Source organism: Chionomys nivalis, chromosome 8 (genome assembly GCF_950005125.1).
Source record: "Chionomys nivalis chromosome 8, mChiNiv1.1, whole genome shotgun sequence".
In the NCBI taxonomy this organism is placed as follows: domain Eukaryota; kingdom Metazoa; phylum Chordata; class Mammalia; order Rodentia; family Cricetidae; genus Chionomys; species Chionomys nivalis.
In genome coordinates this window covers 39361105-39381953 of record NC_080093.1, presented here as the reverse complement: position 1 = coordinate 39381953, position 20849 = coordinate 39361105, and the positions used below count along the sequence as shown (strand labels likewise).

General features: G+C 42.8%; 1 protein-coding gene across 1 annotated transcript in view; it reads right to left on the bottom strand.

Moving 5' to 3' along the window:
• Positions 1 to 2014: 2014 nt before the first annotated feature.
• Positions 2015 to 20849, bottom strand: part of Ostf1 (osteoclast stimulating factor 1) — a 49544-nt gene continuing 30709 nt past the window's right edge. Inside the window, exons 3-10 of the mRNA XM_057777608.1 lie at positions 16129 to 16179; positions 13448 to 13511; positions 11585 to 11638; positions 9294 to 9401; positions 8584 to 8633; positions 7771 to 7849; positions 5661 to 5759; positions 2015 to 2524 (exon numbers count right to left, since the gene is read on the bottom strand). Coding sequence (XP_057633591.1) covers positions 2466 to 2524; positions 5661 to 5759; positions 7771 to 7849; positions 8584 to 8633; positions 9294 to 9401; positions 11585 to 11638; positions 13448 to 13511; positions 16129 to 16179 — 564 coding nt within the window. The 3' untranslated portion in view covers positions 2015 to 2465. The remainder of the gene's footprint in view (positions 2525 to 5660; positions 5760 to 7770; positions 7850 to 8583; positions 8634 to 9293; positions 9402 to 11584; positions 11639 to 13447; positions 13512 to 16128; positions 16180 to 20849) is intronic.

Sequence of the window (20849 nt, the reverse complement as noted above, 5' to 3'; positions counted from 1 at the left end):
TGTTCTGCCATCAGTCTCCTAGGGCAGAGTGAGAGGAGCTGCCTGGGCTGGAAAAAGCTGTAGTGCAATGGCAGGTGCTGTCACTGTGCAGGCCAAGTTCAAACGGGTGTGCTGTCTGCCTTCCAGAGCTTGACACCCAGCACCTTCCCCCTGCCTGGTAGCTTTCACCATAGCCATGGCTAAATCATTCCAAACGAGGCTTCAGGAAGTAGAGAAGAAATAGCATCAACGATGTTAGGACTCCAGGCAATTCATGTCAGGGGGGCAAAATATAGCATGACGGGGGAATTGGCTGTGCTAGACAGATGCATCATGGCCTTGAAACACCTCGTCTGCTGCTGTCACAGGAGCTAGACAGAGGCAAGGGGACACAGTGGAGAAGAAGTTGGATGTATGAGCTAGAATTAAGCAACTCAAAGTTGGGATCCCAAAGAGTAGCGTGGGGAAGAGCTCCTGTCTCCCCAGGCAGCAAAGGCTGGGAGGGAGGTGGGGGTGGGGCCCATGATGAAGATACAGGGGATGAGGGATGGGGGACTGGACAAACTCCTGGAAAAGGGTGATCTAAGGGTGGCAGGGGAGGGACGAGGCAGCTGGCATGACTGTGCAGTAGTAGCAGGTTAAAGTGACACTCACCCCTAAATTACCTATTTATACTGCCTCTGCCCTGCCAATAATTATATAACTGCCCTCCCTGCAAAGGACAGAAGAAGGAAATGTTTCAGGATCTCTACAAGCTTTCTGCTGAGGCACATGCTCTACTTCAGTGAAAACTCCTTCCAAGTTCTACGGGAAGAGAAAATTTCTGGAATTGGTATCTTTCCATTTCTGCTTAAAAAGAAATACAAACAGCTGATTAAATTTATTAACAAGTCAGGCGTGGTGATTCATGCCTACAATTCCAGTACTTGGGAGGCAGAGGCAAGGTTTGAGGACAGCTTGGGCTACAGAGTGAGCCTCAGGCCAGTCTGGTGAGATGCCATCTCACACCACTAGAAGGAAGCACGGGGTAACAGCACATTTATTTGGAGACTACGACGCCCTCCTTAGTTACTCTCGGACGGCAAGCTTTGCTGGTAATGCTTCCACGGGTTCTTTTCTGCTAAATTCGTTAAGCAGAACTGTTTCCTCCAGGTACCGACCCACAGAGAGAAAACAAGCTCGGGCCAGAAGATGCACCTACATAGGTTATTCATTTCCTGAGTTGGCCCACTTCCTTCTTTACACATTTCCGTCTCTTGACCAATAGGCCTTTTGAAATGAGCAGTGAATTCTTGAAAATATATTTCTGGGCCCAGCGCTGGTAATCTAGACACATTATGAGACCCATGCCACCTTTAACATTTCTGCAGTGACACAAAATTAAAACTTATTTATTTTGACCTCTTGAGACAAGGCTTCTCTGTGCAGCTCTGGCTGTCCTGGAGCTCACTCTGTAGACCAGGCTGGTGAGCAAGACATGTACTTTGAGAAAACAAATGTTATCTGAGAGAGAAAAGTTCATGCTTCCTAACTACACCACACTGAAAATTATGGCAGTCTTCAGAAGGAAATCAAGAGTTTGTTTGTTTGAGATGTGGCTTCTCTATGTAGCTCCAGCTGTCCTGGAACCCATTCTATAGACCAGGCTGCCCTCAAACTCAGAGAGATCTGCTTGCCTCTGCCTCTCCAGTACTGGGATTAAAGGCGTGTGCCACCACCTGACAGAAATCAAGATTTTTTTTAATCTTCCACACTTTAATCAGACTGAATTGAGGTTACTGAGTTTCTCCATTCTACGTATTAACTTGAACACAATTCTGAGTATTTCATAACTATTAAAATTTGATCTTTTCTAAGACATGCAATTGATTACTGTGTTAAATAAAGCAGACATGGGAAGCTGTAAAACACAAGTACTATGACTCTTTGGTGCCGACCAATATAAAATACAACCTAAAAGTAAGATAAAATCAGTTCTTACCTGAGTATAAAAGCTTTATTCAACAGCGATGAGTGATAGCACAAAAACAAATAATAAAGTCTCTTTAAACGTTTATTTTTGTCAGAAGAGCTGACGATATTCTATTGAGAGTTTGGTCTATTGTTTTAATAAGCATTTTCCCCCTTGAAAAACCCACTCAAAACATCTTGTCCCTTGAGGTAAAGAACTTAAAAAATATCCTGATTTTTTTTAAAGAAAAAAATTATTAAATTCCTTTAGCTTGATAAATAGAAATAATCTTTTCTTGTTCTATACTGGTGAACATATATGCATTTTATACAGCGGAGTATCCCATTTCTTATTGGCCAGCCACAGGTGAGAATCGCCCACACCACGCTGTCCCATCACAGATGGGCAGGGCCAACAATGCCACATTCAGACAGGCTTTAAAAGAATGGTTAGCAATACTCTTCCGGCAAAACAACCAAGGTTTTGGAATGGCAAAGCAAAAGAAGTTTAGGCATCAAAGCAGCTCCAGGAGGAATCAGTCTGAGTCTTCATCATCAAGGTAGTCCTCGGCATTGCTTGACGTTCGCACCCCATCTAAAGAGAAGGCAGGAAAAAGGCAAACAAATTACAGATGGTTCAGAATTTTCTTCACTTTCAGTGCTTTGGACAATCCAAAACTTGATATTTGCCCATGACCCAAGGATTATGGGGTGCCTGAGACCCTTCCCACCATTGTTTTTCAGCCTATGAAGCTACTGCAGAGGCTGCCAAGTCCTTTGATGGAATGAGCCACCTGGTGGGGGGACCAACTGTCTGATTCCAGCACAAAGCAACCAGCCTCGTGCACTATGGCCAACATGGATCACACTGGCAGCCACGCCACATGGGGCCTCAGTTAGTCCATAGTCTGTGCCTTACCTGAACGCAGAAGCCAGAAAGAAGGAAAAATGAAAGCAAATGAGGAAGAAAGGAAAGCAAAACCACAGAGGCCTGAGTTTGATTTCTGAAAAATTAAGTATACAAAGAAGCAAGAGACTGAAATTTAAAAAAAAAAAAAAAAAAAAGAAGAAAAGAAAAAGAAAAAAATCAATAAAAGAGCTGGACCCCATCTAACGCTAAAGCAATCTTGAACAGGGGTCAAAAGGAAGACCAGTAATCTAATGCTGTCGTGTCAAATTCTTACACTAACAGAGTTCCAGAGAGGAAAAAGAAAACTCAAAACCACACATTCCGTTAGAGTTTAATTGCTGCAGGGCATCCAGATCACACACTCTCACTAGCCAGGTTACACTGGCAATATGACTTGCTCCGAGTCTGGAGAGGGTAAGGAAGGATGGGCATCGAACCTTACCAAGTTAGAACGATAGCTGGTTCGTCAGGACCAAGCTCAAGGGACAGAATGAGAACCTTCAGTGCCTATGAAACCTTACACCTCAGTGAAATCTCTCTGAAGATACTAGTATAGCAATAGGAAGTCAGTGTCAGAGAAGGAGAAAGGCCACAGCCCTCCCTTCTAACCCACCTAGACACCAAGGACCAGGAGGCTGACCTCAAGCAAAAGCTGCCCACCCAACAACGAATATGCTTTCTAGTTTCTGGTCCACACAGATGCTAATATGGCTTCCCCCAAATCTGTATTTAGGCACCTACCAGCTAAGGTGCCAAACACTTTGTCATTCCCTCTAGAGCCCACATAAATAAACAAATGTCTTTAAAGAAACACCAGTTTAACTCATGGTTAAAACACCAAACTCCAGGCTGGTTTTCACTGTGTGTGAACTGAAGGGGAAGGCAATACAAAGGGGGAGACAGGTTTGTGGGCAGGCTTATGATGGGACTTGGCAATGGGCAAGGAGGATAGTTTGGGAGGTTCTCTTAAGCCCTGAATTCAGAGAGGAAGGATGCTGACAATTTCTAATGGGCAAGGCGGGGGCTAAGGAGTGCTTCTGTTGATGCTTCTGTTAGGAGCCGGGTATGGTACAGAGTAATGTACCACAATGCTGCTTCTCAGGGTGATGGACACCTGAGGGAGGGATTAGTTTCCACGGGGTCCAAACATTAATGGGAATAAGTGGTAGTGGCGCACGCCTTTAATCCCAGCACTTGGGAGGCAGAGGCAGGCGGATCTCTGTGAGTTCGAGTCCAGCCTGGTCTAGAAGAGCTAGTTCCAGGACAGGAACCAAAAAGCTATGGAGAAACCCTGTCTCGAAAAATCAAAAAAAAAAAAAAAAAGAAAGAAAGAAAAATACAAACAAAAAGAATTTACCCCTCATCTTTAAACTTTAAAAACTATCTACAAACTGTGAACAGATTCCAAAATCTTTGGCAATGACTGGAGTGATTTCAATCACAGCTTATTGCTTCCTTCGTTAAATCTAAAGCATAGTGCAACCGTGGGGTGGTGAACTGGAATTTCAGCTGCATCTGCCTTCAGCCACAAACAGCGGCCATGCACGATGTGCGGGTGGAAAGCACATCCATTAGAAAAGAACAAAAGAAACATACCATGAAAGATGCTGTCTTCAAAACTGTTTACTGACACTATTATTCTACTTTAGATCTGATTGAGATCAATAATACACCTTCCAAATTCACAATCATTCATCAAGGGGGAATAATAAAATCATCTGGAGGGCTGGAGAGATGGCTCAGCAGTTAAGAGCACTGGCTGCTCTTCCAGAGGCCCTGATTTCAATTCCCAGCACTCACACGGCAGCTCACAACCATCTGTAATAGAATCCGATCCCATCTTCGGGTGTGCAGTCATAAATACAGATGAAACTCCCATATACATTGTAGTAATTGGAATGTAACTGGCTCCATAATCTCATAGGGAGTGGCACTATTAAGAGGTGTGGCTTTTTTAATCCCAGCACTCAGGAGCCAGAGGCAGGAAGAGCTCTATGCGTTGGAGGCCAGCCTGGGCTACAGAGTGAGCTCCAAGACATCCAAGCCTACACAAAGAAACCCTGTCCCATAAAACCAAAAGAGTTGATGATCTAAATATTTGTGCAGTAGGACATACCTATAATCCCAGATTTGGAAAGCAGGAGAATCCATTGTTCTGGGCTATGTAAACTCATGACTCAAAAAAAAAAAAAAAGAAGAATAAAAGAAAAGAAAAAAAAAAAAGAGGTGTGGCTTTGTTGGAATTGTCACTGTGGGGGTTAGGCTTTGAGGTAGGTTTTCTGTGCTCAGGATATTGCCCAGTGTCTCAGTCATCTTCCTGTTGCCTGCAAGATGTAGGACTCTCAGCACTCCTCCAGTACCACGTCTGCCTGCATGCCACCATGCTCCTCACCATGATAATAATAGATTGAACCTCTGAAACTGTAAGTGAGGCCCCTCAATTAAATGTTTTCCTTGTAACAGTTGTCTTGGTCATGGTGTATCTTCAAAGCAATAGAAATCCTAACTAAGACATACATAAAATATATAAATCTTTTTTAAAAATTTTTTTAATTTTTAAGATTTATTTACTTTATGTATGTGGTGCTCTATCTGAATGTTTGCCTACACACTAGAAGATGGCATCAGATCCCATTACAGATGACTGTGAGCCATATGTGGTTGCTGAGAATCGAACTCGGTATCTTTGGAAGAATTGCCAATGTTCTTAACTGCTGATCCATCTCTCCAGCCCCATAAACAAACAAACAAACACTTTTGCAATAGAAAGACGCTAAGTCTCGGTCATAAGCACAACAAGAGAGTGACTTAAAACAAATACCTGTTCCCTGCTTCTTTTTCAGGAGTGAGGCACAGGCAGCATTGGTGGCCATGTCCAAGGCCAGCTTCTTCTCATTGTTTCTCAAGTCTGTCCTTGCACCTTTCCAACACAAGACAAGGTAATCAAAATCATGTGTCTCTGAAGACTGGAACGAGGCAGCCAATCCTCTGTGACAAAGCTACCCAGAGAACAATTCTGGCCCGGAATTAATGTGATCGGCATGTTTCATCAGCGAGCCTGCTGTTCCGTGAAAGCTTCCCTTCCTTTCCAGGCTCCAAGGGATTGCACATAGACTTTTCAATGAGGCCATACCAGGTCCTGGGTAAATCCTAAAACGCAGCCATAACCATTGCCCCACGGGTTATGTGGACCCCAGCAGGAGGCTTTGGGGCTTCCATCCAGCACACCCTTTGCCTCTACTTCAGTTCACGAGGACCTTTAGAAAACTCCACTGGGTTGAATGTCAGGGGTTTAATATTTTATATCTGCAGGTGCATTCATATGCAAATCAGCAGAATGGCAAAACAATAAAGCTCATAGGCAATTCATTGTTCCCCAATTCATTGTCCCTATAAGCCCTCTTCCATTCATTTCCTTTTCCGTCTTTGTGCTGAAAATTACCAGAATCCATGGAGACAATTGCATTGTTGAAGAACGAAAAATACAGAAGTGTACTCAACAGTGCTGATTTACTCCTCTGAACTAAGCTCTTCATAGGTGACTACTCTCACAGAGGGCCCGAGCTATCCCTCTGATGTTTGCCGATGATCTGCACGAACAGGCTCATGTGCACAAAGCTAATTCCATATATTTACTTTGTATGTACATGTGTGGGCACCTGCACACGGAAGCCCAGAGCTGGCGTTCTCCTTCCCCCCGTTCTGGTCCCAGGGAGTGAACTCAAGTCCTTAGCTGGTGGCAGGCACTTTCCAGCTCAGCCACCTCGTCAGCCTTAGAATTCCATTTTGAACTTAACAGTATTCTAATAACGGTAGGTTTTTCTTGGAGCGTGCACAAGCTCGATGCACCTTACATTTATAGGTATTGCATTTTCTAGACGTTCCAAAACTTATGTCATCGCAGCTTTATGGACAGAAATCAGTTCTTTCTGATTTCCATCATTTCTAATGGTGTAATGAGCAGCATCCCCGAACCACTTGTTCACGGGTTTAAAAGGCTCACTAGAAGTGGTACTGAAGGCTGCTGTCCACCTGTCGTCCATGAAGGCTCTACAAGCATGGACCTTCTATCATAGCATCCCTGCAGTGCATGCAGTACCATGAGTGCTTGGGACCACTCTGACAACACAACATTAAGGGTGGCTCAGGAGCACACAGCTCACAGCTACCACATTAGACAACACAGTCTTCAGGATGACCTCTAAAAAATCCTTTCAGACCAGGGGTTTCCATCATCATCTCACTTAAACCCAAAACACCCTTGCCCATAAATTCCACAACACTGCCCCCAAAGATTCCTCGAGATAGCATCTGTAATTTGTGGCTTGAAGAAAGGTTCCACAGTGTTGCCATCTGGACCAGCCCCTGAGCAACACACCTTACCAACCCTCTGGAAGAGTGGTTAATATTCATGGGACAAGTGAATAAATGGGCGTGCAGTCCCTGAGTTAGCTGTTTGCTCTGAGTCGCACAGAAGCAGGAGCTGGGATCACAGCAACCCTCCTTCTCACCTCAGCACTGGCTTGGCGTGGCCAGGAGCAGCTAGCCTCAACATCATTTCTATTCAGGCTCTCAAAGCAAGCAGGAGCCTCACCAACTTTATTCCAACTTTCCCAGGACATGATGTCCTAAACACCCTCCCTCCTAGAATCCTTCAGTCCTACAGATATGCACAGCAAGTTCCTTCTAAAAGTAATTCATTTGTATTTGTAAAATTATCAAGGTCTTAATTCACAGTAAAATATACCATAAATGTACTCCCAATAACTTCATCTCAATTACAGTGTTGATGTACGATAGACAGAGTAGAGGTTAAAACTCCAGCTTCAATGAATGCAGACTTAGTATTCCTGCTACTTCAAATGGCCTGTTTCATTTGGAGCTATTTTTCAAGGCAGGGAAAGATCAGGTAAATTCAATAAAAACTTTACCTTTTGCCAGTAGCAACTGGACAATGTCTGCATAACCCTTCCAGGCAGCTGCATGCAGAGCTGTGTCTCCCAGCTTGTTCTACGGTGAAAAAGAGAGAAAACAGTGTTATAAAAACACAAAGTGGACTGGACGAAGACAGTGATGTGTTTGATCCATGTGGCTCTAAACTAAGAGAAAAGCTCCAGAATCACATGGAATTCCAAAGGAAAGGGGAACGAGCAATGAGAAGAGCTGCTCTGTCAGGAACAGAGGAGCAATCTCATTCAGGGAGTCAGGCTGAGGCACAGGCTTTTCAGAGGGAGGCCTCCTTGGCAGGAAATGAACAGAGACCCAGAAACAGTCAGGAAATGAAGACTCCTAGAGGCACTAGGGAAGAATGAGGCCAAATGGATTTATACAACATCGTTAGAACACCTGGACCATTTACTGGCAGATGTCCCACTAACAGCAGTAGAATCGCCAGAGTTCCCCAGCTTGTGCACAATGCTACGAGTGAAGGTGACAAGTGACATTCGGGTGAAAACCTGTCAACTGAACAGTAAGGTCCTTCACTCAGCTCCTTTTACCCACCTCACTGCCCAGGGAGTAGAATGAAGGGTGGTGACTTCAGCCAGGAGAGTGCCCATAGCCTCTGCCAAATGGTAGGGCCCCACACTAGGGGGGAAGGTGTGAGATTTATGTTCGCATACTCAACGATACAGGAGAGGTCTCATCATGTTCAACTAAACTACTGTATACAAGCACAAGCTGTACTGTGTCAGAGAGAAAGAGGGGGGTGTGCTAAATGCGTTCCCCATGGTAAGCAGCCTCACCTGCTGGTTCAGCTCCACATTCGGCTGAGTAAACAGAACCTCCACTATGTCTGCAATTCAAACGGAAAAGGGAGTTTATTAAGACAGAAATAGCAAACTTTGTAAAAGCACATATCACAATAGCAAAAGGCAAGACTTATTAGAAGAATGTTCTAGAAAAGTCTTATAAGTTTCTCAAATTTTATATTACAGAAAAAAACCTAAAAGGTACCTCACAAAAGAGGTACCTTTTTGCTCAGTTGGCAAAAAAGAGTGGGCGATGAGGTTTGAGCCGCACTGAAATACACAGAACTCAACCTGCCATTATTACTGATGGCAAAAGAACTGCAGACTTAAGTCATCATGTAACTTCTAAATCTTGCATTAAACTTAAAATGTAGGGCCCAAGCATAGCTAGGGAAAGCTACAGGAGTCAACTATGCCTTCCCTGTGTGGCATGTAACCGTGGGTTTGTTACTTTGTCACTGATGTTTTCTGGTACATTCTAAAGCCTGAGAGAGGAAAGGAAGTTCCCAGCCTTCCAAGACGTCTGCACAGTGGGGCTCACCAGCCACATCCCACCCACTGCTCCGTAATTTCCAGAAACACAGCTTTTGGCGGATGCTCGGAAGGATTTGAAGCATTGCCTTTATCATTTTAAGAAAGCGTGCTCCCTTAGGTGAAGGCAATTTTGAACAGCACAGAAATGTGTAACTAGTGAGATGCAGTACCTTTGTGGCCCCCGTGGCAGGCCCAGTAGAGGGCTGTGCTTCCAGCTTTGTCCAGGCCATTCACACCCACTCGGTTGTCCAAGCACTCTCTCAACCAGCTCACGTTGCCTGAAAGAATGTTATAAAAAGCACAAGAAAAGGCTTTTATTCTTTGTCTTGCTTTTAAATCAATTTTGTCCGTTGTAAGCGCCCATTTGTGATGGATTAATCAGCAAATTCTAAAACAAGACTGCCCACTAATGCACTTATTATGGTGCATTTGCACTCTTAATGGACAGCAGGAACATCCATTTTCAATAGGACAAGTTGCAAAAATGGGTCTAAAGGTATTTCTGCTTCAGAGGAAAAACAAAAACGTGTTGTTTTAATCTCTGTTTAATTCTGAAAGGCAGGGTGTAACACAAACTCTAACTACAAACAGAAACTGTTCCTATTCATATTTAAAGGCATTTTAACTTTAGGGAGAAAAAATATATTATCTTAAGTAAGCTGCTCTAAACAATTGTTCTGTGCTAACGTACAGCTATTAATTTAAAATCTTCAGTATCTCATTTATAAAAAAGCTAGTTTTTTTTTAAATGTCATTTTAGTTAGTCTAAGCCCTTCCTTGGCTCCTGCAGATATCGGACAGGATCACAATAGCTTGCTGAGGCTGCAATCGCACTACCTATCATTCAAAGGAGGACTAAGAGATCCACCATGGTGTTTGGGGCCAGAGAAATTCTCTGTTGTGGGGCTTGCCTCAGGCACTGTAGGATGTTTAGCAACAGCCTGGGCCTCTACCTGAAGAAAGTCTTGTGAGAGAAGAATGCCTTGTCACAATGTCATGTGACAGTCAAAATGTCCTCTCATATTGCCAGTGAGTGTCCCAAGACAACAACCATCTCCCACATCAACAGTCTCCTAAGTGCTATGTCCCAGGACACCATTGCCCTCCTGCCCTCCACAACTCAGAACACTGTACTTGAATGACCTGTTACACCCATCTGCCCCATGGGCCTCTGAGCTTCCTTCCACCTACCTAGTCCTACTTTGAGCACAGTGTAGGGAAGTGCTCAAGAAAATGTATTACCTAGTATTTTCAAACAAAAACCACTCTTACCCTTCTAGAGTGACAGAAGTCAGCACAGAGGCTGCTTCTAGGGAAAGCAGGGTTTTAAGTAGGATGCTGCATTGAGAGAACATTCTTAGATGACAGAAATGTTCTAGATCTTGATCTGGGTGTTGGTGCTCTGCGTATATATATTCTTGACAAAACTTATCAACCATATAATTAAAACTTAGGCATTCTGCTATAATATCAACTTGCCAGGCAAGATGTGCCTAAATCTGCAATAGTGGCATGACTTCTATGGGGGATAATCAATGTCTTTGAGTCTATCTGAGACCTGTTAAATAGGAGGGAATTCATGCCTGGTACTGTAACCCCCTTTGATGCCCATGGCTGGGAAAGTCAGAGGCCATAGTGGGTAACCGACAACTGCCTTCTAAATGCGCATGTTTATACTCATGGGCCGGTGCTGCTCTCAACCTTGGCTAAGAAGCTTTGTTTTTGCAATGGCAGCAGTTAATGTAGAGACTCATAACCAGTCAAAGGGCAGGGAAAAGTGAGTGTTGAGTGCTCAGCCCTAAACAAGTTGTCTCCACCACCTCCTCTCCATCCATGGCTCAGGAAACATTGCAGAATACAGAAACAGAAAGAATGTAAGAGCCAGGGGATGGAGAAGAGCACCAGAAAACACTGTCTCCTGGACCTGACACGGCATCTCCTCCCGAGGACTCACTACACACACGAGGTCAAACCTCTGGACCTGACATGGCTGCTGTTCCCATGGACTCACTACACACACGAAGTCAAACCTCTGGACCTGACATAGCTGCTGCTCCCATGTACTTACTACAGGCACAAGGTCACACTGATCAAAATGCCCATTTGAATGGGAGAGGGGTTCATGAGGCACCTTTCCCAGGTGAGAAGCTAATCGAAACTGATAGCTGATGGAGGAAGAAAAGCCATTTCTCTTAGGGCTGAGATCACTGGTGGCTGCCTGTACCCCAGTGGATAGTCATGTGCAGCACAAGGACAATAATTGGAGTCGGGGTTGTTATTTTAAAAAGAGAACATGTAGTTGGGAGGGGGCATGTTATAGGGAGTTGGAGGTGGGAGAATTATCAAAATACTTGTATACATGTATGAGATTCTCAAATAACAAGAAACTTTTTAAAAAGAAACCTATGCATTTTAATATACCATACCTTCTATCAAAAAAGAAAAAGAGAAACAAACCTACCTCTTTTTGCAGCCTCGTGCAATGGATTGTCAATGGATTCTGCCTGCTCAGCCACTAGACAGAAAACAAAAATGCAAGCCCACCATTGAGGTCACTCAGTGATTGACGGGAGTTGGTCATGCCCCATAGGCACCCAGCTTCATGGCCAGAGCCTCGAATACAACAGCTTAATGAATTACTTACTTAGTGTAGATTAGAAGGAACAGAAAATAACTGATAGTACCTCCTTTAAAAGGGGCTGGATTTTGTGTTAAATGAAACAAAGCCAAGCAAGAAGGCAGTGGCACAGCAATTAGCTGCAAGCATAAACAACAGTAAGTGTAGCCATTAACGGAAATAGAAAAAAAAACAAACAAATACCTGAGCCAAACATCAAGTTTACTCAACTATTTAATAAAGTATCAGCAATCTGTGGACCACTTTTGTTTTGAGGATACCTGATAAGAGCTCTGAGTCCCCTCTAGGAGCAGCAGCAGTGACTGCGAGCGACACAGCACGGTCTATGGACAGCAGCTGTCTATTTGCTGAGTGAGCAGGAGTGCCCAGAGGAAGACTGCCACTCCAGTGCAACCTCAGGCCCACGCCTGCCGTCCTAAGAGAGCTGGGTAGGACGTTCTTTTTTTTAAATGTTTATTTATTTATTATGTATACAATATTATGTCTGTGTGTATGCCTGCAGGCCAGAAGAGGGCACCAGACCCCATTGCAGATGGTTGTGAGTCACCATGTTATTGCTGGGAATCGAACTCAGGACCTTTGGAAGAGCAGGCAGTGCTCTTAACCTCTGAGCCATCTCTCCAGCCCCCAAGTAGGACGTTCTTTACAGAATTTTATGTCAGTACTTTCCGTAGTATACATGGCCAAGGCTGGAAATGCAGCATGGTGGAAAAATGCATAGGGGACTTCAGAGGAACCTGAACAAGGAGCCTGGGGTGTGCAGGCTCCTGATCCTGACCTAGCCACAGCCTCCATGCCTCTGAAGGGCATCCTCTGACATTTTCAGTCCATTGGCAGTGCTGAGAACCAGTGCCATGCTCGCTCTACCACTAGTCTAAGGAGTCATGGACCACTAAAGTCTAAAAAGTTCCTACAAGTGATCTAAACCCAGCAGTCCCATTACACAGATATGGAATCAAATCCAGAGGGATCACTCAGGGGGGTCATTAGTACTGCACCCTGTTACTAATCAGAAGAAAAAGACTAAAATCAGGGACCCTGTTTACCAATTCTGTGCCTTTTTAATTTTATTCAGCTAGTTTCTTCTTACATGTTTTTTTGCCTATTTTGCCCATCTTCAAACTACAAGTACTAATAGTTTTACGTAGGAGCCACATCTTAATAAACTCCTCAAGCAGCTCTGGTTAGCACTTAAGAGTACAACTGGTCTACCTCTTGGTTAACAAAGTGGGACTTCACCACGAGCCAGAGCAGTGGTTTTTAACCTTCCTAATGCTGGGATCCCTTAATACAGTTCCTCATGTTGTAGTGACCACCAACCATAAAATTATTTTTGTTGCTTCTTCATAACTGTATTTTGCTACTGTTGTGAATCATAACGTAAATATCTGATATGCAAGATATTTGATATGTAACCCCTGAAAAAGGGCCATTTGATTCCCAAAGGTTGCAACCCATGGGTTAAGAACTGTGGAATTAGAGATTAGAGGAACAATCTCTGAATCTAGAGTTTAAAAGCATTTAAAAAAAAAAAAAAGTATTAGGAACAAAATCCACAGTGTTTCTCTGGAAATTGTGTGGGTTTTCATATTACAGTGAATTCTCACAAGCAATGAATTGGGCCTGTGCACACCGGTAGGCATGGCCATCCTATAAACAGGAGGCCACAGTGCAGCTGGTACTCACCATAGTTGCTTGGGATCAGTCCTGTTCGGCCTTTGCATGTCCCTTTCCACCAGCTGGTATCACTCTGCCAAGAAAGAGGGAGTCAGTATGTAATTGTGGCTGAAACTATTTGGGTCCCCAAGTACTCATTTGGGTCCTCATTGAATGGCATCCTCAAACCCTTTCCATCTGGGTCCTTGTCCCTTATTACAAACCTAAATACAGCAGCACACCCCACTCACATCAGGTATACATCATACGTCTTCAATCAGACAAACCAGAGTATGTGAGAAAAGGGGAAGAAGGTGTTAGTTCAGACTACAGCTAAAGGGTTTAGATGGCCAGACTTTAACATCTCTCCTATGATATACTTTTATGGTTCGCTACATTTTCTAAATTTTCTTCTCGTCTTAGCTTCACTTTTGCATAACTTTTATCGTAGAGAAGTTCATACCTACATAGCAGCAGAGAGAACAATGTGGTAACATTTCCTAAGTGTGTGGCTCACTGCTGTGGCCAATACTACCCACCATCTGTCATGCTTTCCACTCTGGGATTACCAGGGTTAGTGATAGTGTATTTTTTACTCTGCAGAATCAGAACATGTATTTGAAAGATATATACTTTTTCAAAGGTAACTGTGATACCATTACCACAGTTTCAAACTTTTCCTCAATGATTCCTTAACGTCATCAAATAACTAAGTCAAAACTCAAAATTCCCAATGGTCCACAGCTTGAGATTTCAAATATGGACCAGAGTACAACTAACTTCCTTTTTACATCGCCCTTAATATACAGGTGCCTCTGCCATTCTTTGTTAGTTTTTTGTTGTTATTGTTGTTTATTAGATCTCAAGATATATGCATCTATTTGAAGAAACGATTAATTTCTTCTGTAGATATTGAAACAGTCTGGATTTGGCCTGCTGTAAACGTATGCTACTGTTAAACACATTCCTCTTTTCCGTGCATTGTCCCTGAGCTGCTAATGAGTTCTAAAAGCACAGGCAGACTCTGGCCCGCATTTTTGGGAAGGCTATTGCATGGGTGGTACTGATTTCCCCCCTCAGGAAACAAGCAAGGCAAGGCAGCCTCTGGAGGAATGCAGCTGCTGTCAATCACAGGGGTGGCAGAATGGGGTGTTTTCTCATTTAAATAAGTAGCATATCCCTTTAAAGAGTAACTTTCCTTTACCAACTCTCAGATCATTCAAGATAAAGTTCAGGAAGAAAGGAGAGCTAGCACTGACTCCTTCCCTTAGCAGCTGAATAAACACCCTCACTCCTGAACAGTGCCTCACTGTAACATTGAGATCTGTTTTCAGGGAACTATAAACTTAAAATAGTATTTCGATCCTTGAGGGTTGTTACCCTGATTGATGCTCAAATTGTCCCCATTTCATGGCAGGGCATCCTGCTCTCCTTGTCATTCCAGTATGGTGGCCCTTGCAGTTCTGAAGCTGCCTTCTCTTCCAGTCACGAGATAATTCAGTTCATCCTGGACATTTAATGAACAAGAGCTGGCACTAGCCATTTCTCAAAGGGGCCTTGTTCCTTTCAATGAGAGTAATATATTATTACTGGGTTGTCCATTTTTCTAAGGCCCTCTTCACAAATGAAAGATGATCTTTTTCCCAATTCAAATGAAGGACTTCTGTGTCTCTCCTTCAATTCACTGGCTGACACCTGCGCATCCTCCTCCTCCCATGCTGAGAACCCACAATGGACACAGCGACCTGGTGACTCAGCTGCCCTCAAACGCAAGCCTTGGAGCATTTGCCGGGCAAGATGGGCACTATTTATTTATTTGTTTACTTACTTATGTATTTATTTGTTGGCATTCGGTTTCATTTGATATAGTCACTGGAGATGTTTAGTCAGATTGCAAGTTTATGGAGAGAAAATACTTCCTCTCTGCATGGCTGAGCTAACTGCCAGCGTATGATTAAAGTCATCTGATTCATTTTGTTCTTAATTTTTAGGGACTGCTTTTAATTATTTAATTTTACAGCCATATAAATGTTTGTATGCTTCCAAAGTCAAATCTTCAAAACAAATTATACATATATTTTTTAATTTATTTATTATGTATATAGTGTTCTGGGCACCAGATCTCATTATAGATGGGTGTGAGCCATCATGTGGTTGCTGGGAATTGAACTCAGGACCTCTGAAACAGCAGTCACTTCTCTTAACCTCTGAGCCATCTCTCCAGCCCCAACAAATTATAATTTTAAAAAATCTGTTTTTTCTTCCTTCAAATAGAGAAAACTAATTTTTAAGTAATATTTTCCAACTTTTTCTTTATTTTCAATGTCAGAAAATAGAAGCATATCTGTTTCTTACCCTTTCTTAGTTAAGTGAGGCATAATATATGCAATTTTATCTAGCTGTATTCCACTTGAATTACATCAGAACAGTATGTGAAAGATATTTCTTTGTATGGCTGCAGAATTCCATCTTTGGCCACAATGAAATTTATTCAGCTATTTCCTAGTGATGAAAAAACAATTACTACCAATGATATGTGACTATAAATGTGTCAAAAAGCGAGACTGCATGCATATCTCTCTGTAAATACATACTTAAAATAATAATATTATTTTACAATCCACAATATTATGGCTACATGGAACAGTGGAGCCCTATGTTGATATATCTCTGGTATGCATGTAGTAGTAGAGAACAGTAGCTGGGCTTACCATGTCAGTGATGTAGATAATATCGCCTTCTTCAAAGTACAGTTCATCTGGCTAGAAGGAAAGAACAAACATTAACTCCATGCGATTTTTCCCATCTTAGAATACAGTGATTTCTTTCATTTTGAAAATTTAAATCCCAAAGTATTCTTTTTTTTTCTTTTTTTCTTTTTTGGTTTTTTAAAGATGGAGTTTCTCCATGTAGCTTTAGACCTTGTCCTGCAACTCTCTCTCTGTAGACCAGGCTGGCCTCGAACTCATAGAAATCAGCCTGCCTCTGCCTCCCAAGTGTTGAGATTAAAAGGGTGCAACACCACTGCCCAGCTACAATATTACTTCTCTATTAACATTAACAATAAATTATACAACAAAATATTATAGTAAATTAATACTTGAATTCTAAAGTTGGATTTGTCCCATGATGGATGTTTTCAAAGAATTGTTTCACGAGTTTCTAACACCTTTTATATCCTCCTATCACAAAGCAAAGGATGTTCCCTCTTAAAAGTTATGGTAGATGATATACATAGGTACATACATACATATACATGCATATATAACGTGTGATATACACACGCACATATATATGCATGCATGTACACATGTATCTATGTACACATGTGGATAAATGTCCAAAATCAAGACTATGAAAAATATTAGTACTTATATTTGCTTATTTTCAGAAAACTATTACCTGGTCTTTATGCTGAGAGAGAATGAGTGTTTATCAAACATGAGTAATATATTATATTAATTGTATATTAATATATAATTCAGCTTTGACAGCCTAAAGAGCTAAAATACAAGAAGTCATCCAGAAACTAGCAACTCTAGGTGCTAACTTCATAGCTAGTACCTCACACTGGCCTGACCATAAGTGCCCTGCGAACTCTCTGAAGAAAGCTTGCACTTGGTTTACACATCTCATTTCTGCCAGCAGATAACACCATGACTTTCTGAGTAAACAGGAAGTCCAATGCCCACTGAAAGAGAATCTCAGATACTGACAGAGGCTAAAAAACACCAAGTACAGACACAGGAAGAAATGATGACTATGCGCAAATTACGCACAGGGATTTTCCAAATTTGTTGCTATTACCAAGTATACTTTACAATACTTGTAGGAAAATATCTAGAAAAAAAGGACTTTTTATTTTTGCCTATTCCACATATAGAAAAATTATACAAGTGAAACAAATTATTTCGCCCATTCATCCCCCAAGTGCTTGCCTCCCCTCAGGGGCAGACTGGGATGAGGACATACGACTCTGCCCTATGATGGACTGCAATTCAAAGCTGATCCACACACACCATTTCCCCTGAATATAAACAAAGATTGTTAGCAACTGCATCGTGCTTGAAGCAACCGCAATATGAAGTCAGATGAAAGATTCGCCGTATATAAAACTTAGTGACTGGTGACTGATGATGTCCCCACACGACTGGCTTCCTTGAAAGGCAACTTCCTAGCGCATTTATTGCCTTTACACTTTGATTTACAGCACAAGTTACCCAAAACTAGTTAAACCCACTGGACCTGAGGAAGTGCACGGTAACTTCATTTGAAATAATATTCAGGAGCAGAGAAACAAAAGACCTCTGAGATTTCTCTCTAGGCATTGTTTTGAAGATGGATGACCAATAATACTTTCAATAGGCCGCAGACACAGAAAGTGATTAGACAGACCGTTTCCTTTAACACGAGCTGCAAACGGGATCCTCTGAGGACACTTAAGCGAGTCCCACATTCATCACCACAGCATAGCACTGAACACAGGGGCCATCTCAGAGCATTAAGGCAGCGTTTTATTGTCTCTCCTTAGAAAGTGCCAAGGCATGGGAATGGTGTGTTTGTTGTGTGTGTGCGGGGTGAGGGTGGGGGTGGAGGTGACCTGCAGCTACATCTATGCTGGCTGCACATCCTGGAGTTCCATAAGGGTCAGATGTGCCCATTCCACATTAGAAGTGTCCGAGGCCATTTCTGTGCTGTTCCTGTCCATACACTCACAGCTCACAATAGCCCTCTTCATTCGGCACCTTGCAGGAGTCAAGGAGCTGCCTTCCCCTCTCATTTTAGTCGCCTTCAAAAACCAGTTCTGCCTAAATTTCCATCTTTAGTAAGATCACTCACCCATCAAACAAACAAAAATATGAAAAAAATCTCTGCCAAAAAAAAACCCTGAAATACACAACAGGCCTGAATGTACATATATGCACACATCAAATCTCTATTACTTCTCTGTATGAACTGAGTAGTGAGCTGGGAAATGAGAAGTGGTCACTTCTCGGGCACAGGGTTTTACTCTGGGGTGAAGGAAATGTGTTGGAACCTGGTAAAGGAAGTGGTTGCTCACCGCGGCAACTGTATTAATCCCAGAACTCAATTGTTGGGTTTAAAATGGTTAATTTTATGTTGTGTGAGTTTTACCTCTATTTTTAAAACAAAGTCAAAACTCTCAGCATCTTTTAGGTAATTCTCCTATTTTGTGGCTTGGTGAAGGGCATCTTAGGAAAATGTCACCAAGCTGAGTCGTCTGACGACGTCCACAGTGCTGACCCAGCTTTAAGTGGACCACAGCTGCTCGAAAGGGAGACTGCACTCCTCTACCCCAACCCCCCACACCCAGTCAGGTTTGCTGATCAAATGAGGCAACAACAGTCAGTCAGGGAGAAAAAGGTCTGGCCATTTTATAAGTTTGCTGGGTTTTGGAGGTTTTCTGTTTGGTTTTCTGAGACAGGTTTTTACCATACAGGCCTAGCTGTCCTGGAACTCGCTCTGTAGATCAGGCTGGCCTTAACCTCAGAGATCAGCCTGCATCTGCCTCCCTTTTGAGTACTGGGATTAAAGGCATGCTCCACCACTGTCCAGCTATTTTATTAGATTTTACAGTTTATTCTCCTGTAATAGCTCTCAAATACAATACTACTTACACACTATCTTCTTCCTAAAGGACAAAATAAAGGGCTCAGTTTTCCGAGTCTGGCTAAGGGGCGGTTTATGCAATTCTTGATACTGCTGGGGACCGTACAGTCAATAAGGTAACATTACAGCTTGAAATTAGACATTACCTAAAAGAATCACATTTTCCATTAAGAACCCATAACAGACCACTTAATGTAAACTGTTCAAGGACGATTCTACTTTTACATTCCTGGCTTCATATTCAGGGAGGAGAAATGGAAAGCGGAGACACAATGATGCCACGAGCGTCATTACATCAGCTTTTTCTCTGGGTTTTTTTTTTTTTTTTTTTTTTGGTTTTTCGAGACGGGGTTTCTCTGTGGCTTTGGAGCCTGTCCTGGAACTAGCTCTGTAGACCAGGCTGGTCTCGAACTCACAGAGATCCGCCTGCCTCTGCCTCCTGAGTGCTGGGATTAAAGGCGTGCGCCACCATCGCCCGGCTTTTCTCTGGTTTTTAGCCACATTCTCTCACCTCTCCTTGAAGAATGACAAGGTACTAGAACAAGAAGCGAGCTATGGTGGTACTCATGCCTTTGGTCCCAGCACTCAGGAAGCTAAGGCAGGAGGATTGCTCTAAGCTTAAGGCCAGCCTGGGCTGCAGAGACAGACATTGTCTCACATAGAGCAAAAGTCAAAAAAAAAAAAAAAAAATAAGCAATGACTGGAGCCACAGTACCAAGTGTAAATTTTTATTACTACTGAGTGCAAATGTATATTCTCATTCCTATATATTATGGGCAGCAGAGTCCCAAGGCAGCAATTTTACTGGTTTATGTAAATATGTCTTTTTTAAAGCTTAAAAAAACTGTGATATACTTCTGAATATTTTTTTAGATTTGGCAACCTAAAAATACAAAAATTATTCAAAAGTAAAATAAATTTTCCATGAATGTTCTCATTTTTTTTATAACATTACTCATGTGTCATACACTGGTCACAGCCTTTGCAAATAGTAATTCAACCCTCTCCAACAATACTAAGGAGTGGGGCCATTTTGTATTGCTGGATTAAAGATGAGATTGTCACACAGCACGTGATATACAGACTGTGAAGCCCCAACTTCCAAGGCCAGCTTTTGTTTCCTCTCACAGAAACATCACACATCGCCACTGTTGGTCATCACAGTCTCACAGCCTAGTTTAGTGATGGCTGCTTTGGAAAACATTCCTCATCCTAACTCCTCAATAATGCAGGACAGCAATGTCGAAAACAGTTCTTTTCCCATGCAAAGTACGCTGGACCTCGCCGGAGTCTTGCAAAGACCTACTAAGCAGAACTGGGTCCTAAGCATCTCTATTTAGCAAGCAGATAGAGAAAGGCTGAAGATCCCAAAGGGGAGCGTGGCTGGCATCCGACCTCAGCTTTTGGATCCCCATTCTAGACCTCCTTCTTACATTGTAACCTAGAGCAGCCTGGCACGCCTTGTATGACCAAGAAACCCACACTCCTCCTCCAGCCTCTGCTGCTCCTCCCTGTCAATATGTTTCCCACTGGCCCAGCCAGTCTGGGCAGGTGTGTCTGTGTGACACTTCATCCAAATGGGTTCTGGGGAGAGTTAGAATCACAGAAGGCTGGGTGACGCCAGAAATACCTGTCCTTGAAACAAGATAGATAATTAGGAACCACAACTGCTTGCTCTACCCAGGCGACACATTACCAGAACTAGAGCTGGTTGCCATTCTCACTGTCTCCGGGGGTTGTAAGTTGCTAAAAGCAGAACCATCATCTTCTTGCCTGTTGTATATGCGAGGAAAGGGCTCCT